The following is a 22,530-nucleotide window of genomic DNA, read 5'->3' as shown; positions in this document are numbered from 1 at the left end:
TTGGCTCCTGGTAAAGTCATTTTCCGTTTATCACTGAGGGTAGCGCTTTTGGTGCTCCTCCTGTTGATCAAGACCGCAATTTGTGAGACAGGCCTTTGCCACGGCCCACATGAAATATCTGTTCTTCCATGAATTCCAAAATCCGAACCAGAGATCCAGATATTGTTGCAGCTGGGTCCCTAAGAATAGGTATTCACATTCGTTGGCAAGTGAGAATTTGACATCCCAACTGGTACCACTGTGTCTTTGATTTTTCAGGTAAAACTGGTCAAGTGCTGTTCTGCCAGAGCACTGCGATCAAAGATGACTATTACGCATTTATATTGGAAGCACAAGCTTTTAAAGGAGATTCACTTGACTAGTAATAACCAATGAGGGTTCCGCACTTTCTGTGATGTGGTCTGATTTCTTGGCTTTCAGAATTGGACTTGCTGATGCTTTTTGGAGTTTTTCATTTACTGTAATAGTTATTCTACAAAGCAATGTCATAGTACTGTCTAATTCACAAGCAATGCTACCTGAAGCATTTTAGTTTTGTCTATATGGAATGATTTGTTATAGGATTTTTAACACTTATGGCATTGTCATTTGATCACCAATTTGATATGTGCATTAATGAAGTACTTAAAAGTTCCCTTGTTTGAATGGCTAAAGTGGTCTGCATCCCAGACAGTTCTTGTGGTTGTAGTCCCAATTCCTAGGCATTTATCTTGGGGTTTGATCTCAGTAAATGGACTTTGTTCTTTACTTCATCTGCTTTTAAGCCACTATGATTAACCAATTTGGCCTTTATACAAGATTAAGAAATTGTTCTCGCTTCACATGCAGATACAGCTGCATGTTGTTGGCGTCCTAGTGATACTATGGGCCTCCAGTTTTGCAAAATTAGGTCCAAGCTTTTTTCTAAGCTTGCAATATTGGTCATTGTACCACAAGAATGTACACCCTGGGACAGTCCAGTCTTTTAGAATCTCCCAGTTCAGTCCGTTAGTCATGACAACATCTTTGAAAGGTTGATCTACGGCCCCTTATATTGGCAGGTGGGTGTAAAGTGTCTGCAAACATTAGACTATAATCCGTCTCTTCAGCAGGCCAATGCTGACACCATGGAGGGTATCTAAAATTTCCAGCTTTGGCACTAGTTTGGATGCTTTTCTTCTTTGGCCCCATCTCATTCTAAGAAGGCAATGGCGCAGAAATCGCTACCAGTCAGAAATCTTGTGCATTTAGATAACTGGACTATTAATTCTGATCTGGCCAACTGCTGGCAGTCCTACATTCAGTCGGGGGCCCTGGAAGGAGTCCTCGTCCTTGCCTGTTTAGCAGTACAAGAGTCATGGTCACAACTCAATCCCAGTGCTATCTGAGAGGAGCTTGTCTGCACCTTGTTTTCCATCTAGTGATGGTCTTCCATTGTTTTAAGTCTAGGAGGTCTTTTTTTGCCCCATAGGCAATAGATGGGTCCTTCTCAGGAGGCTGATCGGAACAGAGGCCACTCTTTGTGGTGGAAGAAAGTCCTCTCCCCAGCTTTAGGTAAGCGGTTTTCCTTCCACTTGTGTCGCGGGTTTCAGATTGGCACACTGACTGGTCCCATCAGGAGAGAATGTCTGTTCTGCAGCTGCCACAACCACATCCTAAGAACATCTAAACTGGTTAGGAGTGATCCCGTTGTTCCCAGCGTATAAAATGAACCAGGAATACACTCCACCCCACTTTAGACGTTTACAATCTAAACTAGTTCGTTTGTGAGTGTGGAAATTAAAAAATGAAGACTTTCATAGACACTTCAAAATATCACAGTAAGAGCGATGTCAGTAGACTTTCAGGATGCTACTGACCTCTACTGGCCTTGAAGACAGAAAATACCATGGATTCACTGTTGCAACAAGCTCTTCCATTGAATTGCTCTGCCATTCTGTTTTTGAAAGGGATCCTTGCCAAAGTAAACACCTTACAGTGGCAGCAGAAGGCCCATTTGATATCCATACATAGATTACTGACTCTTTTGTGCATTCAGAAAGAGTTCAGAATTCATCTTGGCCTCCCTTCAAAGACGCTATAAAAGTCAGGTCATTGTTCCATAAGGGTTAATTTCTTAGGATTGTAATGCTAAACAGGCAGGCAGTGGGTCATTTCTTGATTGTCCACACCAACTCAACGGTCGTTTAACTCTTCACTGTTCTGCCACCTCTATGGCTGTAGTTTCATTACAACAAGGCTGGTTCTGCTGGGTTCTCATGTTTCTAGGATTAACATCGCCCAAGTGGACAGTCCGAGGAGGTGTTTCTGCTCCCCATAGTAGTAGGAAATCAACCAGGAAGTATCATTCTGTTCAAGACCCTGATGGACACTTTGCACTTTCGAATTAGGTGGCATGCAATCAGTCTTGCTCCATGATGGCAAAAGGAGTCTACAGTGGAAAGAGCAATCCATTCTTCCAGCCAAAGGCAAGAGGTTGCAGTGGTTTGCCTGTCAAGTATTGGTACTGATGTACTGGACGGCCGCTTTTTCAATTCTTACTCCAACCCTTCTTATTTAGAGGGTTGTCTAGAAGAGTTGGCTCTTACGCAAGCCATCTGATGCATGCACATATATGTGGTACCAGCACACAAAGCTCGTAAGTTACAGCGATCCAGTACAGCCAGTAGGTGGCAGGGTACCACCAAGTTGCTAATGCTGGCCTTTCAGACCAATGGTAACCGAGTCAATATAAAGGTAAATTGATTCTTTGTGCACTCTATCCCCATCTGAGCCCTTAAATGTATTCTTATGACATTAGTTCAGTCTCATTATACAGTAATTCCAGGGTTCAGTGTGCAGAGTACTTAATTTGAGCTGGTGTTTGACTGTACTCTGCCAATTGGAGGAAGGACAATCGCACTCCTGTTTGTACTAGATAATACAAGATTCGTAAGTTCGTGGGTGCTAGTTGGTGAACCCTCCTGGGTGTAAGGATGAATAAATCAATTAAACGAGCGCTATCCCTCGTGAGCGTCTCCAAGGTGCACTCCGAGAAGTAAAGTTTCAAAAATGTCTAAAGGCATAGTGATAAGATTTTCATGAATTATTTTAATTCTTTTCATATCTTCAAACTATTGATGTCATAGTATATATCACATTTCTGAATTTGTTGGCCGTTTCCCCCCCAGTGCATTTCGGGCTGAACCCTTCATCAGGGGACTTTTTCTGAAAACATAAGTTTATAACGTAATCAGGTACAGGAAAAAATACAATCCGCTAATTGGGTACTAAAAAACGGGTGATTAACTTCTCAGAGTGTAACTTGGAGACACTCCCTCATGAGGGATAGCGCTCGTTTCATGGACTGTACTCTGCACCAGCAATTGATTTTCAGCATCAGCACTTACGACAGTCCACAACATAGTGGTGCTGTTAATCTAATTTTGATGTCAGCACAAGTATGTTTAATAATTCAATATACATTACAAATTAATAATACATGCCACCCCGGCTATTCTTATTGCTTTGGGGTGCCTGGAATAGTCCAAATTGTCACTTTTGCTGTGGCTTGGGGGTCGTTAGTTATTGTAAAACTGACATTGACCGAGCCGGCAGAGGCAATGGGTTGTGTAAGGTGCAGTGGCCTTTTAAAGGGACATGGCACTTTTTATTATCTTCAAATTTTGCACTGCTCTACACATGCTGTCGTGTGAAGTAATTGAATACTGGGCATCATGGTACACCTCTCCAATTTCAGTAGCCACACTAACCACTTACATAAGTTTTGCTAAAAGATGGTGGCTGGCTAACGTTGGCTATCGAATTACTCTGCTTCCCTTAACTAATCCTGTACCTGATGGTGTTGCTCTTTTGTCATGTTTGTGGTACCAGGCAACATGATCAACCACAAACCACTTTTCTTGTGCAAAATAAGGGTTCTACTTGTATGGGGAAACGTTAGGAGGAAAGCTACAGTCCATGTACAGTTGCCTGTCCATATTAGCTGTCACAAGTGTATCTCTAGCCTGGGTAATATTTTAAATGTTTGTTTTTATGATATGCTTCAGGCTGAAAAGTGGAAGGAATATGATAAAAGCAAGTCAATGGATGAGACAACGTAAAGTGTTGGGTGGTGTGCAAATATCTTGCAAGAACCAAATACCAGTGGCCCTGAACTGGTGCCTTTGCCCGAGACCTCCAATTTTGATCTTCATTGAAATGCCATAATTATCCCCCAAATGGGCGTTGTACCGTGGCTTGGGTGAAGGAGTTCAACAAGATTGCAGTGAGATGGTACAGCTCAAAACTGACAGAGGAACAGATGCTTGCTGTAGGTGGATTGGACCAACGGTGTATCAAGCGTCCAGCTCACAATTAAATTTTCACTGTGGTACCATAGAAGGCTTAGGTGGAAACATATATGCGGTAAACCTTGTAGAAAAGTAATTCCAACTGGTGATTTGAATAAGGACGGTTGGTTTCTTAAACAAAAAAAGGCAAACAGTTAACCTTTAACTGTTCAGAGCAGACTGCGCCAGAAACGGAGCAAACCCAGCCAACAGTTTTGCCTACAATGGATCCACTGGTGGGGTAACACACATGGCCTTAAAGTTGTCACAACGCCATTCCAGCATACAGATTTTGTTGAGGGACACCTGGCTGCCAAAATGACAGCAACCTATAGAAGAAGATCAAAAGGAAATTAAATGATTGCTCCATCTCCATGTAAGGAGAGGTGCAGAAAAGGCGTATTTGGGTGCAGGACTCTGTCCTACTGCTGCAACAAGAGGTTCTCTGAAGTGGCAGCCTGATTGAGGAGCAGATGCTCGAGCCCAGAAGATCCAGTTACACCTTTCTAGCCCAATCCTGAGCCCCTAAAATGACTTGCGCACTGCCTTATCTAATCCTCATCAGAACTTGGGACAGGAGAGTTAGTGGCAGGAAGGAATGCTCCACTCCAGATGTAATGTTTCAAAGAGTGTCTTCTTGGGAATTTCAGTGCGCTGAAGTAAGGATAATGCATGGTAGTAGTGGTGAAGTAACAGAGCCAGAATTCTACCTATTGTCAGAAGAAGCCCTGTATCGCCTCTAGATGTGACTGACATTTTGATATCTGCTAAGTACTGCTGGCTATGTTTATCAGGCCTGGCCTTTTCTGATCCCTTCAGGTGGTTACCACAAGGGAGATCCCCTGACGAATAAGCCAGCTCAAGTGGTAGAGCCTCTTTGCACAAGACCCAGGATTTTACCCCACGTATTCTAGTACCACATGGCAGTGGTGCTGTCCATGAGAACCTGTTGCAGCTTTCACCTGGAGGGCAGGAATGCATTCAACACTAAGTGAACTGCCCACTACTTCAGCATCTTCTGATCTCCAGCATCTTCTGATCTCCACCTTTCACAGATGGCCTCCCACCCGAGTAACGACGGATCATCACCACTAACAACTCTGGGTAGGGTAGAGAGAGGGGTCTGCTGCCACTGGTGCAATTGTGATCTCACAGCTACCACTGCATGTCTTTTACAGTCTCCTCCAACACTTGAATGGAATCTGGCGGGTTGCCTTTTCTGGGCCCAATGAGACTTACAGTCCCACCCAAACCCAGTTTTGCCTTCTAGCATTGTGGCAAGCAGAATGGAAAAGGTTAGTAGGCAAAGAATCTGAGCCATCCTCACTGAGATCCAGAGCTTAGGCTGAAACATCAGCATCACAGCCCGAATCTCCTGGACTCGCTGGTCGGGAGGAAACGCTTGAAATCTCACCGTATCCAGGAAGGCTCCAGTGAAGGAGGCGGGGGCTCTGCAAAGAAGCCAGGGGTGACTGCAGCAGATACATCGAGAATCCCAGTTAGTCAAGTGGGTCGTTGTTGCCTAGAAATGGTCTGCAACCAACTGTGGCAAACCCACCTTCAACATCAAGGCAAGGTAGGAAAAGACTGCTACCCCTGACCCAGTCAAAAAAATAAATGGCCAGCACCACCATCACCTTGGTGAATACCTAAGGGGCACTGGTGAGCCAGAAAGTGAACACCGCAAACGCAGTGCTCGTGACCCACCTTGAACTGCAAGTAGCATATGTGGGTGTGAAATTAAGCATTCAATGACACTATACAGTCTCCAGAGTCCCAGTCAGATAGGGTCCACATTTTAAATTCGTTCTTGCACCAGAAGCTATTAAAAAGGCATAGATCTAGAACGGGACCTAGGCCTGCGCCCTTCAGCACAAGGAAGTAGCTGAAATAGCATCCAGTCCCTACTTCTGTAGCAGGCACCCTTTGTGGCATCTTTAGCCAAAAGCCTGCTCTACCTAGCTTAAAACTGCAGTTGATAGAGTTGTGCAATCTCGAAGTGGGGAGCTATCAGAGGTTGGGTATGTAGTCCAGGCTAAGGACCCTGAGCATGTTGGAAGAGCACAGCTAATGTGGAGTGGAGTGCTAGGATAGGTTGGGATTCAGTGCAGGCTAAGGACCTGGTACAGACCATGGAGCTACCGGAAGATTGGCAACAGATACAAGTTGTGGAACTAGTGCAGGCTAGGGACTTGGCAGCGACTAAGGACCTTCGACAGGCTGATTTAGTTACCAAAGGGCGGGGAAGTAAATCAAGCCAGGATCGCTAGTAGTGGATATGGAGTTAGTACTGAGTTGTGAGCTACTACATTAAGGGTGGTTTGGGGGGGGGTTGTGTGTGTGTGTGTGTGTGTGTGTGTGTGTGTGTGTTGTGGTGCAACTGCAGGGTATGGAAGTCACGCAGACTAATATGGAGATTCGAGGGGAGTGCAGGATGCGGAGCAAGTACAAGGTATGGACCACCTGCAGGCCAGTGTGTATAGGGGGTAGCCCAGGCCACGCGGTAACAAAGTTATGGAGGTAGTGCAGGCCAGTGTGTGGGGGATTTGTGCAGGCTACCAGGCAACTTCAGGGTACAGAGGCCACACAGGCCAGTGTGGGTGTGGTGTGGGGGTTAGTACAGACTGTTGGGTATTGAGCTTGTGCAGACGTGTGTGTGCGCGGAGGGGGGGTTGGGAGTTAGTGCAGGCTGTGAAGCAACTGCAAGATGTGGAAGTCATGCAGGCAACTGGCTTAGTGTAGGCTTGGGAGTTTGTGCTTGGTAGGGAGCTACTTCAGACCAGGGAGCTAGTGCATAGTGGGGCACTGATATAGAATGGGCATTTTGTACAGGCTGTGGCACTATCGAAACTCTGATACCTACTTCAGGGCAAAAAAATAGTAGGGTGCGGTGAGCTAATGGCTCAGCAAAAGCTCTGAGCTATTTCAGACTAGGGCGTTGGTGAAGCCTGCTCAGTTCGTTTAGGCTGGGCAACTTCTTAAGGGTGGGCAACTACCATATACCATGGAGCTAATGAAGTGTTCTGAGCTGGTGCAGGCTAGGGAGCTCAAAGTGTAGGAAACTACCATAGACCTGAGTTCTAATGAAGGCTTTTGGTGCAGGGTGAGAAACTGCTCAAGGGTTAGAAACTACCACAAACTAGGGAGCTTAAAAATGCTCCAGAGCTAGTACATGCTGGAATCTTTTAAAGGCTGGGGGAGCTCCTAAAGTGTGCAGTTTGGGGGACTCGTGAATGGTTCGGAGCTACCGTAGTCTAGGAGGCTCACAAATGCTCCGGAGTTGGTGCAGGCTGGGAAGCAAGAGGACTCCTCGGCAGGAATGCCACACAATCCGATATCCGGTTGGCTGTGGAGGAGGGCAGCCGGTCACAGGGGCCGCCTTCACCTTCCTGGGTATCTAGAGGTCATGGTGTGCAGTGCCATTGCTTGATATGTGCTGCAAGCACTCCTCCGCTCTTCCTCTGCCCCACTCTTCTCCTCTGCTTTCCCTCCGCATACATTCAACTTTTTGAGCCTGGCGGAGCATGTCTTTACTGTTCAGGGTGTTTTAGGCTTTTGATTCGGACTTCCACCTACTGGGGAAGGAGACGTCTGGGCTTAATCAGGTACCTCCATGGAAGTGGCTGTTTTCAGCCTTCTCTTTCCCAATTCCCTGCGTAGGAATGTGCCGTACAACAGCTATTGCTGGTCTTAACACTTAGGAAATGGGTCAGGATGGGTGATAAAACATTGGGTTGCCCACTGTGGAGAAGGAAGCTCATGCTGGGGTACACGGCTGGAAAAAAAACGTAAGGTCGCTCTAGAAAAGCTTTCTGGTCCTTTTGTCAGACCCCAGCCAAATGTCAGCCAACTTTGAAGGCTGAGCAGCCGTGGACTATCCAAATAAAGATGCAGGTGATTTTATGGGTTTGATATCCTCCTTGTGAGTGGCTAGCTTTCATATATCTGTAGGAACTTGGAGGTAATGCCATTACAATATGTTTGCATTTGAGATAGATGGACATCTTTGAACTGTAGCGTACACTTTGGACTGAAGTTTTTTGGGCTGTTTTCATAGTTATGGTGGTGCTCTATGGTCTACAGATTTATTAAGAATTTAAGTGAATCATCTGCTAGTATTTTGATTCCACAGCCAGCTCAGAGCAACAGTTTTGCTTTGGCTATTAAGCATTTATCCACCCCAATTGAGATGAACACATGGGGCCACCAGAAATATTTTTTGTTCACATCCAGATTTGTCCAGTATATTTTATTCACGGTTTCTTCAATGGTTGCCTTTTGTTTTAATAAGCGGTTTATGCCAGTGTGAACTTGCCCTTACAGCAGACATTAAAATGATGCGCATGAAAGCAATTTTGCACTATGTCAAATTCACTCGAATATTGATCTGTATTGTCCTAATTTTTAAACCCCCTACCTAGGTGAGTCTGTTTCAGTTATCAAACATACGGACCCTGTGCCTGATCCTCGTGCTGTGAACCAAGACAAAAAGAACATGTTGTTTTCTGTAAGTGCATAATACTTTTCATTTTAGTTGCAAATTTTCAGTGTGGTTGTTGCCCAGTTACTTATTAAATTGCACCCTCTTAATTATATATTTGCATTTGTTAATCATTTATTGTAGTATTCTGTAAAAGTAATATTGCAAAGTTTCTTGCTTTATAGAAACCACTAGGTGGGTGATGTCGTCTGTCATGGCTACATCTGTCTGCGTGATTGAAATCTGCCTACCATAGTAAAGTAAACCCTGTCTCTTGGTAGAAAGCTATCTTAAGAGTTGCATCTTGCCCCTACAGAACATATTACATGCACAGGCCTTCATGCAAAAGGCTTTTGTTTAGTATTTAAAGAAGGAATATTGCCTTTTAATTGTCCTTTTTCCTAGTCAACAAAGACTTTCGAAATGGTATATTGGCACATCCTGTGCACCAAAGATTTTTTTTTTGTGACCATTGACAATGGTTTATATTCAGATTTTATCCAGGATTGGGTTGGTGCACTAGAACGAATTAAAAACTAGATTGTAGTTTGATCAGAAGCGATCATGCTGTTCCTGCCCATCCATAGCTGTATTTGATATTTGTATGGGATGCCATTCATTTTGGCATATGCATTTTTCGAGTAAACTTGGCTGGGTTTGATGCAACCACCAGCTTGATTTCTTCTTTAAAATTGTTAGAACTGCACATACTTGCTCCTTAATGGATGTGCAGGATTTATCGCCTGCCAAAATGAATAGTTCACATATCTGAAGCTAAACGCTAAGGTACAGCTCTGCTCTTGCTGCCTTAGGTGAAGAGGGTTTTCAGTTATTCATGCACGCAGGCACAGTCATTTGCCTGCAGGAATTCTTCGCTGCAATTTAAAGTCCATTGTACAACTGATGCCAAGGTCTTACAATTAAACTTCTACCTATAAATTGTAGCTGGAGCTCTGGGCCAAGTAGCCCAAAACTTGTAAGATTTGATTACACTGTGACCTTTGATTAAAGATAGAAAACAGGTTTACTGTGTTTTCAGTTCATGCAAGGTAAGATGAGGAGTGTCACATGGGCATAACCAACTTGCTTAATGTCTGCAGTTCTAATATATCCGCTTTCAGAGGAAATCCCCTCTTAATATAGAAATGTTCTATGGTTTTGAGAAAGATATGTACATAGTCTTTTATGAGTTCTATTGAGGTGTGAGGTATGTGAAATGGGCCCAATGTGAGCCTAAAAACTTATCTAACTTACAGAGCAGTTCTGACTCCCTTTTTTCTGCTAAACTAGTGTGTTTGTGGGTTTTTTTTTTACGCAGGGTACGAATATCGCTGCTGGGAAAGCCATTGGTGTGGTCGTTGCAACTGGTGTGAACACTGAAATAGGCAAGATTCGTGATGAAATGGCAGCTACTGAGCAGGAGAGGACTCCACTTCAACAGAAACTGGATGAATTTGGTGAACAATTGTCCAAAGTCATCTCCCTTATTTGCATTGCTGTCTGGATAATCAACATTGGCCACTTCAACGATCCCGTCCATGGCGGTTCTTGGATGAGGGGTGCAATCTACTACTTTAAAATTGCTGTTGCTCTCGCTGTAGCTGCTATTCCTGAGGGATTGCCTGCAGTCATCACTACTTGCTTGGCTCTTGGAACACGCAGAATGGCAAAGAAAAACGCTATTGTGAGGAGCTTACCTTCTGTTGAAACCCTGGGTTGTACATCGGTCATCTGTTCTGACAAGACTGGAACCCTTACAACTAATCAGATGTCAGTTTGCCGGGTAAGATGTTTTAAAATCTATATTCCAACTTTATATAGTAAGCGCTAAATAAATGCAATTACAATACAATGTTACTAGTATTGATGCCATTCGCCAGAAGGCGTAAAAAAGCAACCATTTACCCTTAGAACATCTGTCATGTGGTGGTATAATAAGCTGTTTGACCTGTTACACACATGTATGGTGCCTGTCTGCAATTGCACAGATCTAAACACAATGGAATGGCAGAAAACAATGGTACATATTGCTTTCCTTCCATTACTTTGGGCTTTATAATTGAGTCGCCCAAAGTAGGAAGTGTATGCCAACATGTGCATCTCCCCGGTGAAATTCGTTGAGGCTAAAACTAATTTAAGCTTGCATGTATTTCTGTTGAAAAGGAATGTGGTTTTGCTGTTCAGACTGGAATGTCCATTTTGAAGCCAACACTGTTTTGCTTGTTGAAGGTAGTTATCTATTTTTTGTTAATAGTCGTCACAAACATGTCACACTGTCCTTCCTTAAGTTACATGCTTTGCCTTTGTATAGCTCCTTCTACTCTTAGTATGGAACTGTATTGCTTCCGTGATCAGGGTGCTCTTCATCTGGTTCTGGATTTTCCATCTCACTCCTTGTTAGTTCTGTGTGGTTTTTCAGAGTTTGGTTACATTTCTGGTGTACTAATGTTTTTGTTTGCTAATGTGAAAGTATCGCAGGTTTGATCAAGGTAGATATTCATAGTGTGATATGTTTCGGTGTGTGCCAAACAGCTTTGTTTTGTTTTTTATTTTTACTTTGCGCCTGGTGATTAATTGCCCATTGCCACTCTGATAAATACTAAATATGAATATTGAAAAGATTTTTATTTGATCAGTATTTTTGATACTGTAAATATTTTAACAGCCTCGGTGTTTCCATTGGCGCTGCATATAATGTACATTTTCATCCCCTGACCCCAGATCACCCCCCACACCCCTGTGCCTTGAGACCCTTACGGGCGAGTAGTCGTGCCCTACAAGCCATTGATTCACTGCATTGATTCATTGCTGTTTTGAATACTGATCCACATTCTGAATGTATGTGGGGTATGTTTTACAACCTAGGTTCATGTAAATATCAAAGTTGTTGGTCAAAATGTATTTCAACTCAAAATCAGATAGCTGCTAAGTACTTTGTATTAACGGCAACTTAATTTTCTCTCCTCTCAATTAATGACTGAATCTCCTTATCTTCTGTTCTTTGTTTAAAAGAAAATTACTTTTGTAGCTGTGAACCAAGTTGTAGTCTTCAATGCAATACGTATTAAGTCAAACTCGCCCCCTCTTGATGTGTAGTTCTGCACCTGTTCATCCGGCCTGTGACATCTTTGTAGTTGTCTGCAGCTTATCTAGGCACACAATGACCTGGCCAATGGAGCCAGTTTGACTGCAAAGCCAGTGCTGAATGTCTACTCGTTCCCTTTCTTGTAGAATCAATTTATTTTACTTTATTCTCATGATGTTTTTCATGATCTTTCTGCAGGTAGCATCCGAATCTCTAATGCACTATATGTGTTAAAATCTTTTGAGAGTTGTAACACCCATGAGGCCTGGTTACAAACCATTTAAATCTAAACATTGGCAGGATTATGATTTGTCATAATTTGAGAGGGTTAAATGATCTTTTTAGGTCTCTTGGCGTTTAACAGCGCGTCAGCGCTGTGTCCGCCAGGAGATCTTTTGTTACTGACTCTGCTTCCCAGGAGACAGCACCTGGCCGCGCGCATTTCGCAAAAGGCGATGGGCGCAGGCCACGCGCGCGCGAACGCGCTCGCCGTGGCTGTCTCCTGGGAAGCGCAAACATACACAGGCACACCTCCCCCTGCACGCATGCGCACACACATACACAAGCACACATACACGCACGGAGAGACATCCCCCCCCCACCCCTCCGCCGTCGCACACACAGACACACACATACAGGCATCCCCCCCCTTCCCCGCTCACCGGCACTCAGGACTTGTGCAGCCTCCGACCGCGGGGCTCTCCCTTGGGCATGGGAGCCCCGCGTCACAACTGCTCCTCGGCTCCAGGCACTCCGTGGGCGCGGGCTTCACAAAACGGAAGTCCCGCCCCACGATAGGTTTCGTTTTTAGTGCGCGCGCAGTAGCGTCCTCCTCCGTGCCAGCAGCAGACCTCATTTCAGCACTCCAGCCCACAGCAACAGGAAACCACGGAACCACAACAGAGGCCGGCTTTCTAGCGCTGCAGGTCACGCTTCTATCGGTGGGCTGTGAGGAGGCATGGCTCACACTCAGGTAGTGACACTGCAGTTACGGCCGATTGCCAGTGGACATTGAGGCTCCTGGCAGACTCTAGGGAGGCGATGAGACGCGCAGGGTGGCACACATGTAGCGGCTCTGCCCCCACGGGGTTAATTATAATTTAATACCGCTTGCCTGCTGTGCTCGGCCATTATCCTGCGGCAACTGGAAGTTCGGATGAGAAGCAGGCGGCCACGTCCATGGCGCCCTAATGGTGATTTTTCGCTTGCCACGCTGTTTACCTCGGACCACGATCGGAGGCTCGCGGGCCCGGGAGTCTGGACATCAGGCGCAAACTTATTTCTCAGTTCGAAGGTCGGTTGCTCTAAGCTCAACACACAACCTCGACTTTACTGCGGCCAATAATTACCTGGGCTGATAAAATCTGCACTCTTAAATTTTACTAGATGAGATCAGACTTCCTGAATTTTAGCGAGGGACAACTGATAGTTAATTAACAGACCATGCACATTCTGGTGGGGTATGCACAAAAACATGCATGTTATATCCCGTTGTTTGTGAAAAACATTAAATAGGTGCCAGTTAGTTCTCCTGATCAATTTCAAACCACGTAGTGTTGTTTTTTTCGTGTATAATAAATACTGAATACCACTGCAGGGTATTAGTATTCAAGCACGTGTTGGTTTACGTCTATAGGCGCATTTTCATTGGTTAGACTAGGTGCCTGAGCCTGGTCTTGTAAAACCATACCCAGTGCTTTAAGTGGGGTAGAAAGGATGGCCGCGTCTAAAATGGTTTTGTCTAAAATAGGTGACATATTTATGCGTGACAAATTCATAACGTTTTACTCAACAAAAGAATAGTTGAAATTAGGAAGAAGCAAGATATTTATTTATCCCAAGCCATAAACACTTTACAAGAACAACTGAGTGGGGGAATGCAGATTATTTACACTAGATAAGGTATGAACACCCTTATGGCACTGTGGAAAAAACACACTGCCGTCAGCCTCAACTCTAAAGCTCCTAATTGTTCTGCTATGAACACCCATCCACACCCTGAACTCACCCAGATACCTGTAGGTGACTCAGTTTGCAGTACAAGCAAAACAAGGATCATATGTTGCATGAAAAACAAACTATAACAAGCATTTACAATGCAATAGGTGCTGTAGTGTGCTGTCTCCCTGTAGTGTGCTGTCTCCCTGTAGTGTGCTGTCTCCCTGTAGTGTGCTGTCTCCCTGTAGTGTGCTGTCTCCCTGTAGTGTGCTGTCTCCCTGTAGTGTGCTGTCTCCCTGTAGTGTGCTGTCTCCCTGTAGTGTGCTGTCTCCCTGTAGTGTGCTGTCTCCCTGTAGTGTGCTGTCTCCCTGTAGTGTGCTGTCTCCCTGTAGTGTGCTGTCTCTAGTGTGCTGTCTCTAGTGTGCTGTCTCTAGTGTGCTGTCTCTAGTGTGCTGTCTCTAGTGTGCTGTCTCTAGTGTGCTGTCTCTAGTGTGCTGTCTCTAGTGTGCTGTCTCTAGTGTGCTGTCTCTAGTGTGCTGTCTCTCTGTAGTGTGCTGTCTCTCTGTAGTGTGCTGTCTCTCTGTAGTGTGCTGTATCTAGTGTGATGTCTCCCTGTAGTGTGCAGAGTAGTGAGTGCAGAGTAGTGAGTGCAGAGTAGTGAGTGCAGAGTAGTGAGCTGCCTCAAGTGAAGTACTCTGGTACCCAAGGATGACTAGCAAACAATATTATTCACAACGTTGCTTACTATTCAGCAACATTTGACAGTTTGCAAATCATCTTTATACAACAATTCAGAGTTTGATAACAAATTAATGTAACACATTGTAATATACAATGCCAATAGCTCAAACTTTTATGCTGGGAGACCTATTGCATTGTAAATGCTTGTTTATTTTTGCTTTTGTCTGGTTGTGGCTGGGACATAATGAGGTCTTAGTTATATTGGAGGCCTGGGACATTAACAACGTCATGTGCTGCCTTCTCTATATTACCATGTGAAAGGAGTAGGCGGTGCCTTTTGTCTCCCTCTGTCAGTATTGCAGGCCTCCGATACCCGCTGAAAAGCCTGGAATCCTCGCAGAGTAACAGTAAGCAACGGGGGAAGCATTCTAATACCAGCTCACATCTGGCACATTTGACTATTCTCTCCTTGCTTCGCCACCTAGGCGCCTTTACTGCTTTCCCGTGATCTAGCAAGCCGTTTGCAAATTAAGGTGTTAGAAATGTAGTGATATGGAGGAGCCGCACACCTCGCAGTAGTCATTTCTGCCTTTCTGGCACTTTCTCATGGTTGCACATATCTAGCATGTGTACGCCGATGGTTGCCGCTGTGCGTCTGTGCGTAGTATACTGTTCAGGGTTTCGAGAAGAGATAGTTGTTTAACACCTGCTTACCGGAATTGTAGTGTATGCATCTGTATTTACTTGAATCGGCAGATAAACCTCGTTCTTTAATTCTACTGTTTCAGGGCCACTGTATTGCCAAATCAGTTTTTTTTTTTTTGCTGAAGTTAACTTTGGACCCCATGCAACTGACCAAAGTCAGACTTTTAGAAAGAGAAGTAATTTATTTTAAACTTTTCTGAGGTTTTTTTCCTTCTAATTATGAGCGAGGGGGATATTTTCTGTACACACTCAACCTGTGACATTTGCTTGTGCGTTATAAGTTAGCCGAATATGCCCACACTTGAAAAGTTACCCTTGCTTATTTGTTTTTCCAGCTATTTCCTTCTGGGTGTTTTTGGGTGTGGTAACACTGTGCCATTCTGTTTTACATCCCTCAAAATAAACGCCAACTGGGTGAATGAAACCCATGTGAACAAAATAGTTTGCATTCGTGATTCGGCTTCAAATCCGTGTGAAATGAGGGCCAGGAGTGCGTACAAAGTGTTCAATTGCCCTAAAGCTGGGATGATCTTTCCAGGCAGATGCAAGATTACCATGGTAAAAAAAAAACTTGCTACACATTTCTCTAGAGAGGTTTGGGAACCATTGTCTTGCATCAGCTCCAATGTCACCTTCAGCGCCAAGCGTGCAGTGGCAGAGTAATGTAATTGCTTATCTGTTTTCTTTCTTCAAAAACCATTCCCCTCACTCATTACACCATTCGTTTTTGTAGCATAAAATATCTTTCTAGCATTCGTTTGTTCATTCAACCAGAAAGTCCGCATGTTTTCTTTTGGCTCACTGTTTTTACAGAGTATCATAGAATAGTTTCCGCCATCTACATTCCCTATACAAATCTAAGAGCTAGCTTTCTTACATCTATATAGTTTATTCAACAGAAAAATCAAAACACAAACAGTAAATGTTTTGTCACTATTAAGACCTAAACTACAAGCTTTGACAAACCATTAGTAGATACTAACATTTTAAAAGTATTACATCTTTGAATATCAGTAATTCTTAATCTATAGGACAGGTAATATGGTATTTTGGTGGACTCTTTATTTTGCCACTTATTTTAATTTTACGATTCAGGTGCCCTAGGTGCCCGGCTAACCCATTTATTGCTCAATAACCGGTGCACCTACCTTGACTTGTTTTTAATAGCAAATGGTAGCATTTCAGTTTGCCAAACACCTGCACTTTTGAACAATAGGCAATTGGACATCTACCGAGATAGAGGTACTAAAACCGCTTTGCTGGATGTAAGCAGGGTATGACTGGCCTAAAAACAATCTAGCAGTACCAGAAATGCCGGTCAGACAGTAATTCTCGCTCTTCCATTTGTGATGACATACCTCAATCTGCAGGGGCTTATAAGAATGCTATATCGCTGAACAAGATAATGAAGGTTGTCCAGAGTGGATTATGATCTTGGATTCCATACCTCCAACACTGATTTGACGTTGGTCTGTTCAACGCATACTTGCCAGAAATGTGATGGCTCAGGTGACACTTTTTGGCTAGCTGTCTTCGAGAAAATACCTATTGTACTAGAGTCTGCCTATTGCTTACCATTGGTTGGCTTTAATGTCATCCATTTACTTATTTTTTTGTTAACTTGTGTGGGCTTTCTTTCCTCATCTTGTTTGTTCCTCTCCTAGCGCATGCCTCATTACTTGTCTTTTTCACTGCTTACTTTTCAAGCATTGCTTTTCGTCAGCACTCCATGAGTGTTTTCCAGCTGTCTCCCTCATGTGCTTCCCTGCAGCCACGCTCCGTGTTGCTCTCGTTTTGGTTCCCAGTCCGGCCCTGTATGTTATCTCCACTTGATGAACATTATCTAATTTAGTCTACCAACTGCTTGTGTAATGTACAGTGCTCTGTTGCTTCACAGCTAGGTTCACACTATATAAATACAATGCTCATGACAATAAATATTGTACTGCATCTGTAAAATCCATTGACTAAGCCAATAGGTCTCATAGGTGAGACATTGGATTTGCCAATGCTTGTTTTAATTCGTGGTGATCTTCTAGCTTTGAGCTATTCACCTGCCTACATACTAACAAACTGTGGTGCGTTCACTGGTTAAGGAAACCTACCCCTGTTCTTGAGTTACAGACCAGGGCAGCCATTGGCTATGCCATTATTGGTCCAAACACGGACTTTTGTCAAATTCTTTTCAATGTTGCTTTGGCCCATAATTTTGGCAGACTAAAAAATGAGTGTTTAGGGAGCCAGTAAATTCTAGTGTCTGTATTTCTCAATTTCAGCTTACTTTCTTTAAAATCTGTAGTCCAATTTAGAGCATTGCTTCCTTTGGACGAGGTTCTTTGGAGGTCCACTTTCAAGAGGACTTTTTAGATCTCGCCTAGCATTGCAGCACTCATGCGCTGCTCGCTCTGCAAGGGCTATTGTGATCTGGAGATTTCAGGAGGACTTGAAACCCCGCCCATCATTTTCATTGGGTCGCGTCAGCGTTTATGCTAAACGTTGGCTTCCCGTTGAAAAGGATGCTTCTTGGTTACCGCCCTGTCTCCCTTTTGGACGGCCCATCTGGACTGGGTCGTCTTCATGGCTATCGTGAGGCAATTTCTTGTCTGTAGGGAGCGTGTACTGCCAGATCAGGTTTCCGACAGCTTGTTTACATTCGCGCAATGGCGCCGGTAATGCAATTCCCACCACCTTGAAATTGTTTACGTTTAACAGGGTTCTCGGTTAATGATTATAATGTCTAAATTAAAGCATGTGTTTCTGTAACTTAAATATTTTTCAACATCTTATACTAAACGTTATTTTGAAATAAATGTACTTTTTTTTTTTTTTTACTTGAACAGTTCACGCTTTCACTTTTCAAGCAGTCTGGATACAGGCTTGAACCTGGCTCCCCTGCTCCAAACTCTGCAGCTCTGGCCCTAAGGCCACAACCTCTCCCGTGCTTCATGCCGCACTTTGGCTCTTTTTTCTTTTAAGTGCTGTAAATATCCAGTGTTACCGTCAGCCAATTCAATCAAGATATTTATTTTAGAGCGCACAAATGACTTTGGGTAATATCCGCACTATATAAAAATGACACTAAATAAATGTTGACACGCGTTACATTTTTAATTGGGTTATGAATGGGTGGCTGAATTCCTTTTAGTAAACGCCTCAGATAGGTGATGGGGAATACGATAATTCGGTCAGGCGCCACATCACGTGTTCAATAATGGTAATAATGGTGTTCTATATTTTTAGCCCTTCTCCACTGGTCACTGGCCCTTGCTGGGCTGCCTCGTGTGCGTGTGTACACGGCTCACAAATCAGACAAAGCGCGAGGAAGGGTTCTGCCCTCCGGGAAACCTTACGTGTCCCATTAGCTGAAAGTACACCAGGAGGGAGGGGCACAGCTCTGAAAAGCAATCCCCCCGCCCCTGTCCCCACCACCCCACCAAGGTGGGCAGTCAGATAAGTCACCCTGCCAAGGGGTTTTGGGCTACCTCCGGCTGTAGAAGGGGAGTACAGTCGGTATATTTTTTCCTTGCATAAAGATAATGTTCCATGCATTTTTACAATGGTTTAACCGGCAGCCCCAACAAGCTGTTTAGTTCCCATGGGTGGGAGGGAAGGGGGCAATTGGGGGAGGGAGGGGGTTGACGCTGCTCAATGCCCTACCAGTGAAGGGAAATAAATGGTGCGCCTAACGTGTATCACTGGTGTTAATGGAGAATTCCATGTCACCGGACACCTTGTTTCCTCTTCGGGCCACCAATTTAGCAGATCGGTGCATTATGGGAGCTATTGTGGTGTTTCCACCCAATTAAACAGTTGATTAATACAGTTAACACAATGATTTGCGCAGGGAAGGCGCAGGTCTCAAAGCAATGCCCCAGTAGCACCGATTCATCCAGTAACTCTAAAAGCCACGGATGCTTCCTGTGTTTTACTGAAATAGGCCCCTTTCATCACTGCGCACATCGTTAATCTGTCATCTGCCTACATATGGAGTCATTCTTCTCTTCACCTGTTTGATGGATGTAATATACAGCTAGGCCCTTCTTTATACTGCACATGTATTGTATGTAGGGCATGTCCCGGATTATCGCACTAGAGCCGGTTCCGAGTTGTGTAATATCAATACTCCGAAGTAATCACTTACCACACCAGGGTATTGTGTAATCTGTGTTATGTGCAGTCATTTTGATCACTTCTGGGGTATTTAAGAGTGTGTAAAACACAGGCATGCCCCGGTTCATCCTTGCACTTGTATGTTCATTATGATCTGTATAATATACAGCTATGCTCTTGTTTATCATACTTTCAGCTCACTCTGCCAGACAATGAGACAGCGGGGTTGGTGACATTTTATACAGTAGACGCTTTGCTTTCACTGGAGTTCATGCCCCAATTAAATCTAAAGAATGTTTTAAATTATACACTCACTTGAGTGACAGAACCTCTAGAAGGAACCCGTATATATATTGTGTGGCAGGGAACTACAAACGTGCTAAATCTGGTTGTGTTTGGGCCAAACTCGCAACAAAGCAGCTTGACATTGTAATGTCTTCAGTATGGCGTGAGCTGAAGGGGGCTTCTCCGAATGTTTTATGCATACCTTACTTTGGACCGCCCGAATGCCAATGCGAATGGACCCATGTCATTTTGCCAACATGAAGTGGCCTGCCTGTTTACAGTCCGATCTGGCGCCTTGTCATTGAAACAGGAAGAAGGCTTTCTTACAAACACGGGGCATGTGGAAAAACATGGGAATGTGAATCTGTCACATCATAAACCGGTAATAGTAAAATAAATTGGCTTTAAAATGTTCATTTTTGAGGCAGAGATGACCAAGGTATCCAGTATTACACCTCTGGCAGATGTGTTGCATGCATCCTGCGCGCTGATCTAAAGTTATGTTCAGCTGGAGAGATGGGTTGTTGCTCCCCCGGGTTGGTGAAAGAATGGTTTACAGGCTTTCCTAACTAAGTCTCAAATGTTCCCCATATTAATCTGTGAGAACTCGTTGATGGCTTGGGTTACAGAAGTACTGTAGGTCTGTTCTGTTACAGACTAATGTAAACCAACTGTTGAAGATTGGGGCCAGTTATTAACATTTGTTATTGGCTGTTTTTGCCTAGGAATTGTTTGGTTGGTAACTCATTGCCTCCTTGAATAGCAGAGTTTTTCGGCGGTGCATCCAAGATGGCTCAAGTGACTTTAACAATGGCCACTTGCAAATTCCGCAAGGTCATGCCAATAGTGCTTTGCAAATTTCGTCACTCAGCTGCATTAAAAAAAAAAGTAAAAAATATTGTCATTTTCAACACCAACAGTAACTCTTACAAAGGCAAAACATATTGCATTGCAAATTCCTGTTTATACGTCCACTCCAAAGCAAAACACATGGGTAAAAGACATTGGCAATTACTACACCAATAGTTCTAACTCTCTCAATTGCGAGACCTACTGCATTGCAAATGCTTGTTTTTTTTTTCTTTTGGGGGAAAACTCCCATTGGCCCTCAGGGGTAGAATAAACTTTCTTCACCTGTGTCTTACAAATGAGTGAACAATCTTTAATAAGGGATTGAAAACACTTTCTTTCTGACTGATAAAACAGTTGGTATGCCGATGCTTTGATATCGGTTTTGTTTTTAGAACTCTGTTTATTAAGAATGAACATAAATCCAATATAAACAAAACTGGTGCAGTTTCAAAACAAAATACAATTCCTGAGGACAACAGGAAGTAGAAGTGAAACAAAAGATTACAATGGGTCAAAAGAAAAAGCAAATATATAATCGATCCTTGTGACAACCAGCTTATGGTAGTTCATTGTCAACAGTATCAAAAGACTCCTCATTAAATGGGGTGCATATAAAACCTCGATTTCGTTCCAGGGGCCCCATACCATGGTCCATTTACCCGGGCAACCCCTGCTTGCACATACCGCCCTCTGCTTGCATACACCAGTCCCTGTCCGATTCCCAATCATCGTGTCTGAGTGCAACCCCGCCCTCCAGTTTCTTGCAATTTAGCGTTACAACTCAGCGTGACCCAGAGACGTTCAAACCTGGTTAGGTCAGTAGCTTCCCAAATATTTAAAAGACAGACGAGGGAATACGACAATTGTTTTATGACATATTTGGGACATGACTGGAACCACTCTTCTCCAAACCCCCCCCCCCACCCGTAAATCGGAAGGTCGGAGCATTCCCACCTGTTTAAAACTTTTAACAAAAGTACAGTTAGAGTAAAAAGTTTATATTTTACTTAGAAGCTGTATGCATATTACACTGAAGTATTGTCGTTTTATACTGCTGTGTACAAAGATTCTTTGTTCTTTTGCTTGCTGGTACTATGTTAGCGTTGTCCAAGTGCAGTTTGATTATCCCAAGTGTTTTCAAATTGGCTCATACGAGTTATGTTGCTCTTCATAGGCAGTTTAAGTTTTATTTCTGTGGTTTATGTTGAGAAGCAAGCTGAAAGTTGTATCTAAGGTCCGGCATTAGTACACATTGTTTAAAGTCTCTGCTCTTGTATCACGGTGCTCCAAACTGCCTTCAGCATGGTTCTTCAGTAGGGTCTTAGATTACACTGAATTGGGGGCAATAGAGTGCCCATCTCCAAAATGGCTGGGCTATTGTGAGGCTTCTTGTTCCAGGACCATAATCCGACACATAGATACCACTAAGTGACACCGAAGCCCCAAAAATCTCTCATATAGGCTTATGCTGTCTGGCACCACAATACTACGTGCAGTGTCCGCAAGATTGCTTACTGGCCCCAGAACACTGCCTCTGAGACCCGGCCCCAGGGATTTCTATTATGGAGCAGCCTTAGAGTAGCTGGGCCCTTGGAAGTCTGGGCGTGCTCTTGGAGCAGCAGAGGAGAGGGCATTGGTGAATAGCTGCGACTGGGTTGCGGCCTCCTGACCCAAATTGACAGTGGTTAACTGATCATTGGCCAGGGAGATTGAATCTCTGAGGCGGCCTGCTGATGTGCTAATCGCACGCTGGGAGAGTGCGGGAATACCTGGGCTTAAATTGGGCACATCTGGCGCAGGTAGTGGGCACTCTGCTGGACAGTGGGCCCTGGGAATGTGGTCGGGAACAATGGAGTTAATTCACAATGTTGCTGCCTTGTTAAAGTGACAGTGACGTGGAGCACCTATACAGGGTGAACACAGCCACTGATTTAAATTTCCTGGTCACTGCCAATGACTGTACAGGTGCTGCTGTGTACCTGGGGTGGGGAAGAGCGGGTAGGAGGGGTGGACACCTTAACCCTTGGTCCCTTCGCATGGCGACTGCCGGTCAGCTGTGACCGGATACTTGGTGGTAGCGAGAA

General features: G+C 44.1%; 1 protein-coding gene across 3 annotated transcripts in view; it reads left to right on the top strand.

Annotated features, from left to right (window-relative positions):
- Window positions 1-22,530, top strand: part of ATP2A2 (ATPase sarcoplasmic/endoplasmic reticulum Ca2+ transporting 2) — a 258,289-nt gene that overhangs the window by 106,609 nt on the left and 129,150 nt on the right. For all 3 annotated transcript variants that reach the window (XR_013602562.1, XM_078667497.1, XM_078667496.1), the window contains exons 7-8: window positions 8,732-8,817; window positions 10,109-10,573. Coding sequence is in view for 2 of the 3 variants with exons in the window: in XM_078667497.1 (XP_078523623.1) it covers window positions 8,732-8,817; window positions 10,109-10,573 (551 nt within the window). In the remaining variant the exon portion in view is untranslated. The remainder of the gene's footprint in view (window positions 1-8,731; window positions 8,818-10,108; window positions 10,574-22,530) is intronic.

This window comes from Lissotriton helveticus, chromosome 11 (assembly GCF_964261635.1).
Source record: "Lissotriton helveticus chromosome 11, aLisHel1.1, whole genome shotgun sequence".
Taxonomy (NCBI): domain Eukaryota; kingdom Metazoa; phylum Chordata; class Amphibia; order Caudata; family Salamandridae; genus Lissotriton; species Lissotriton helveticus.
This window is presented reverse-complemented; position numbering and strand designations above follow the sequence as displayed.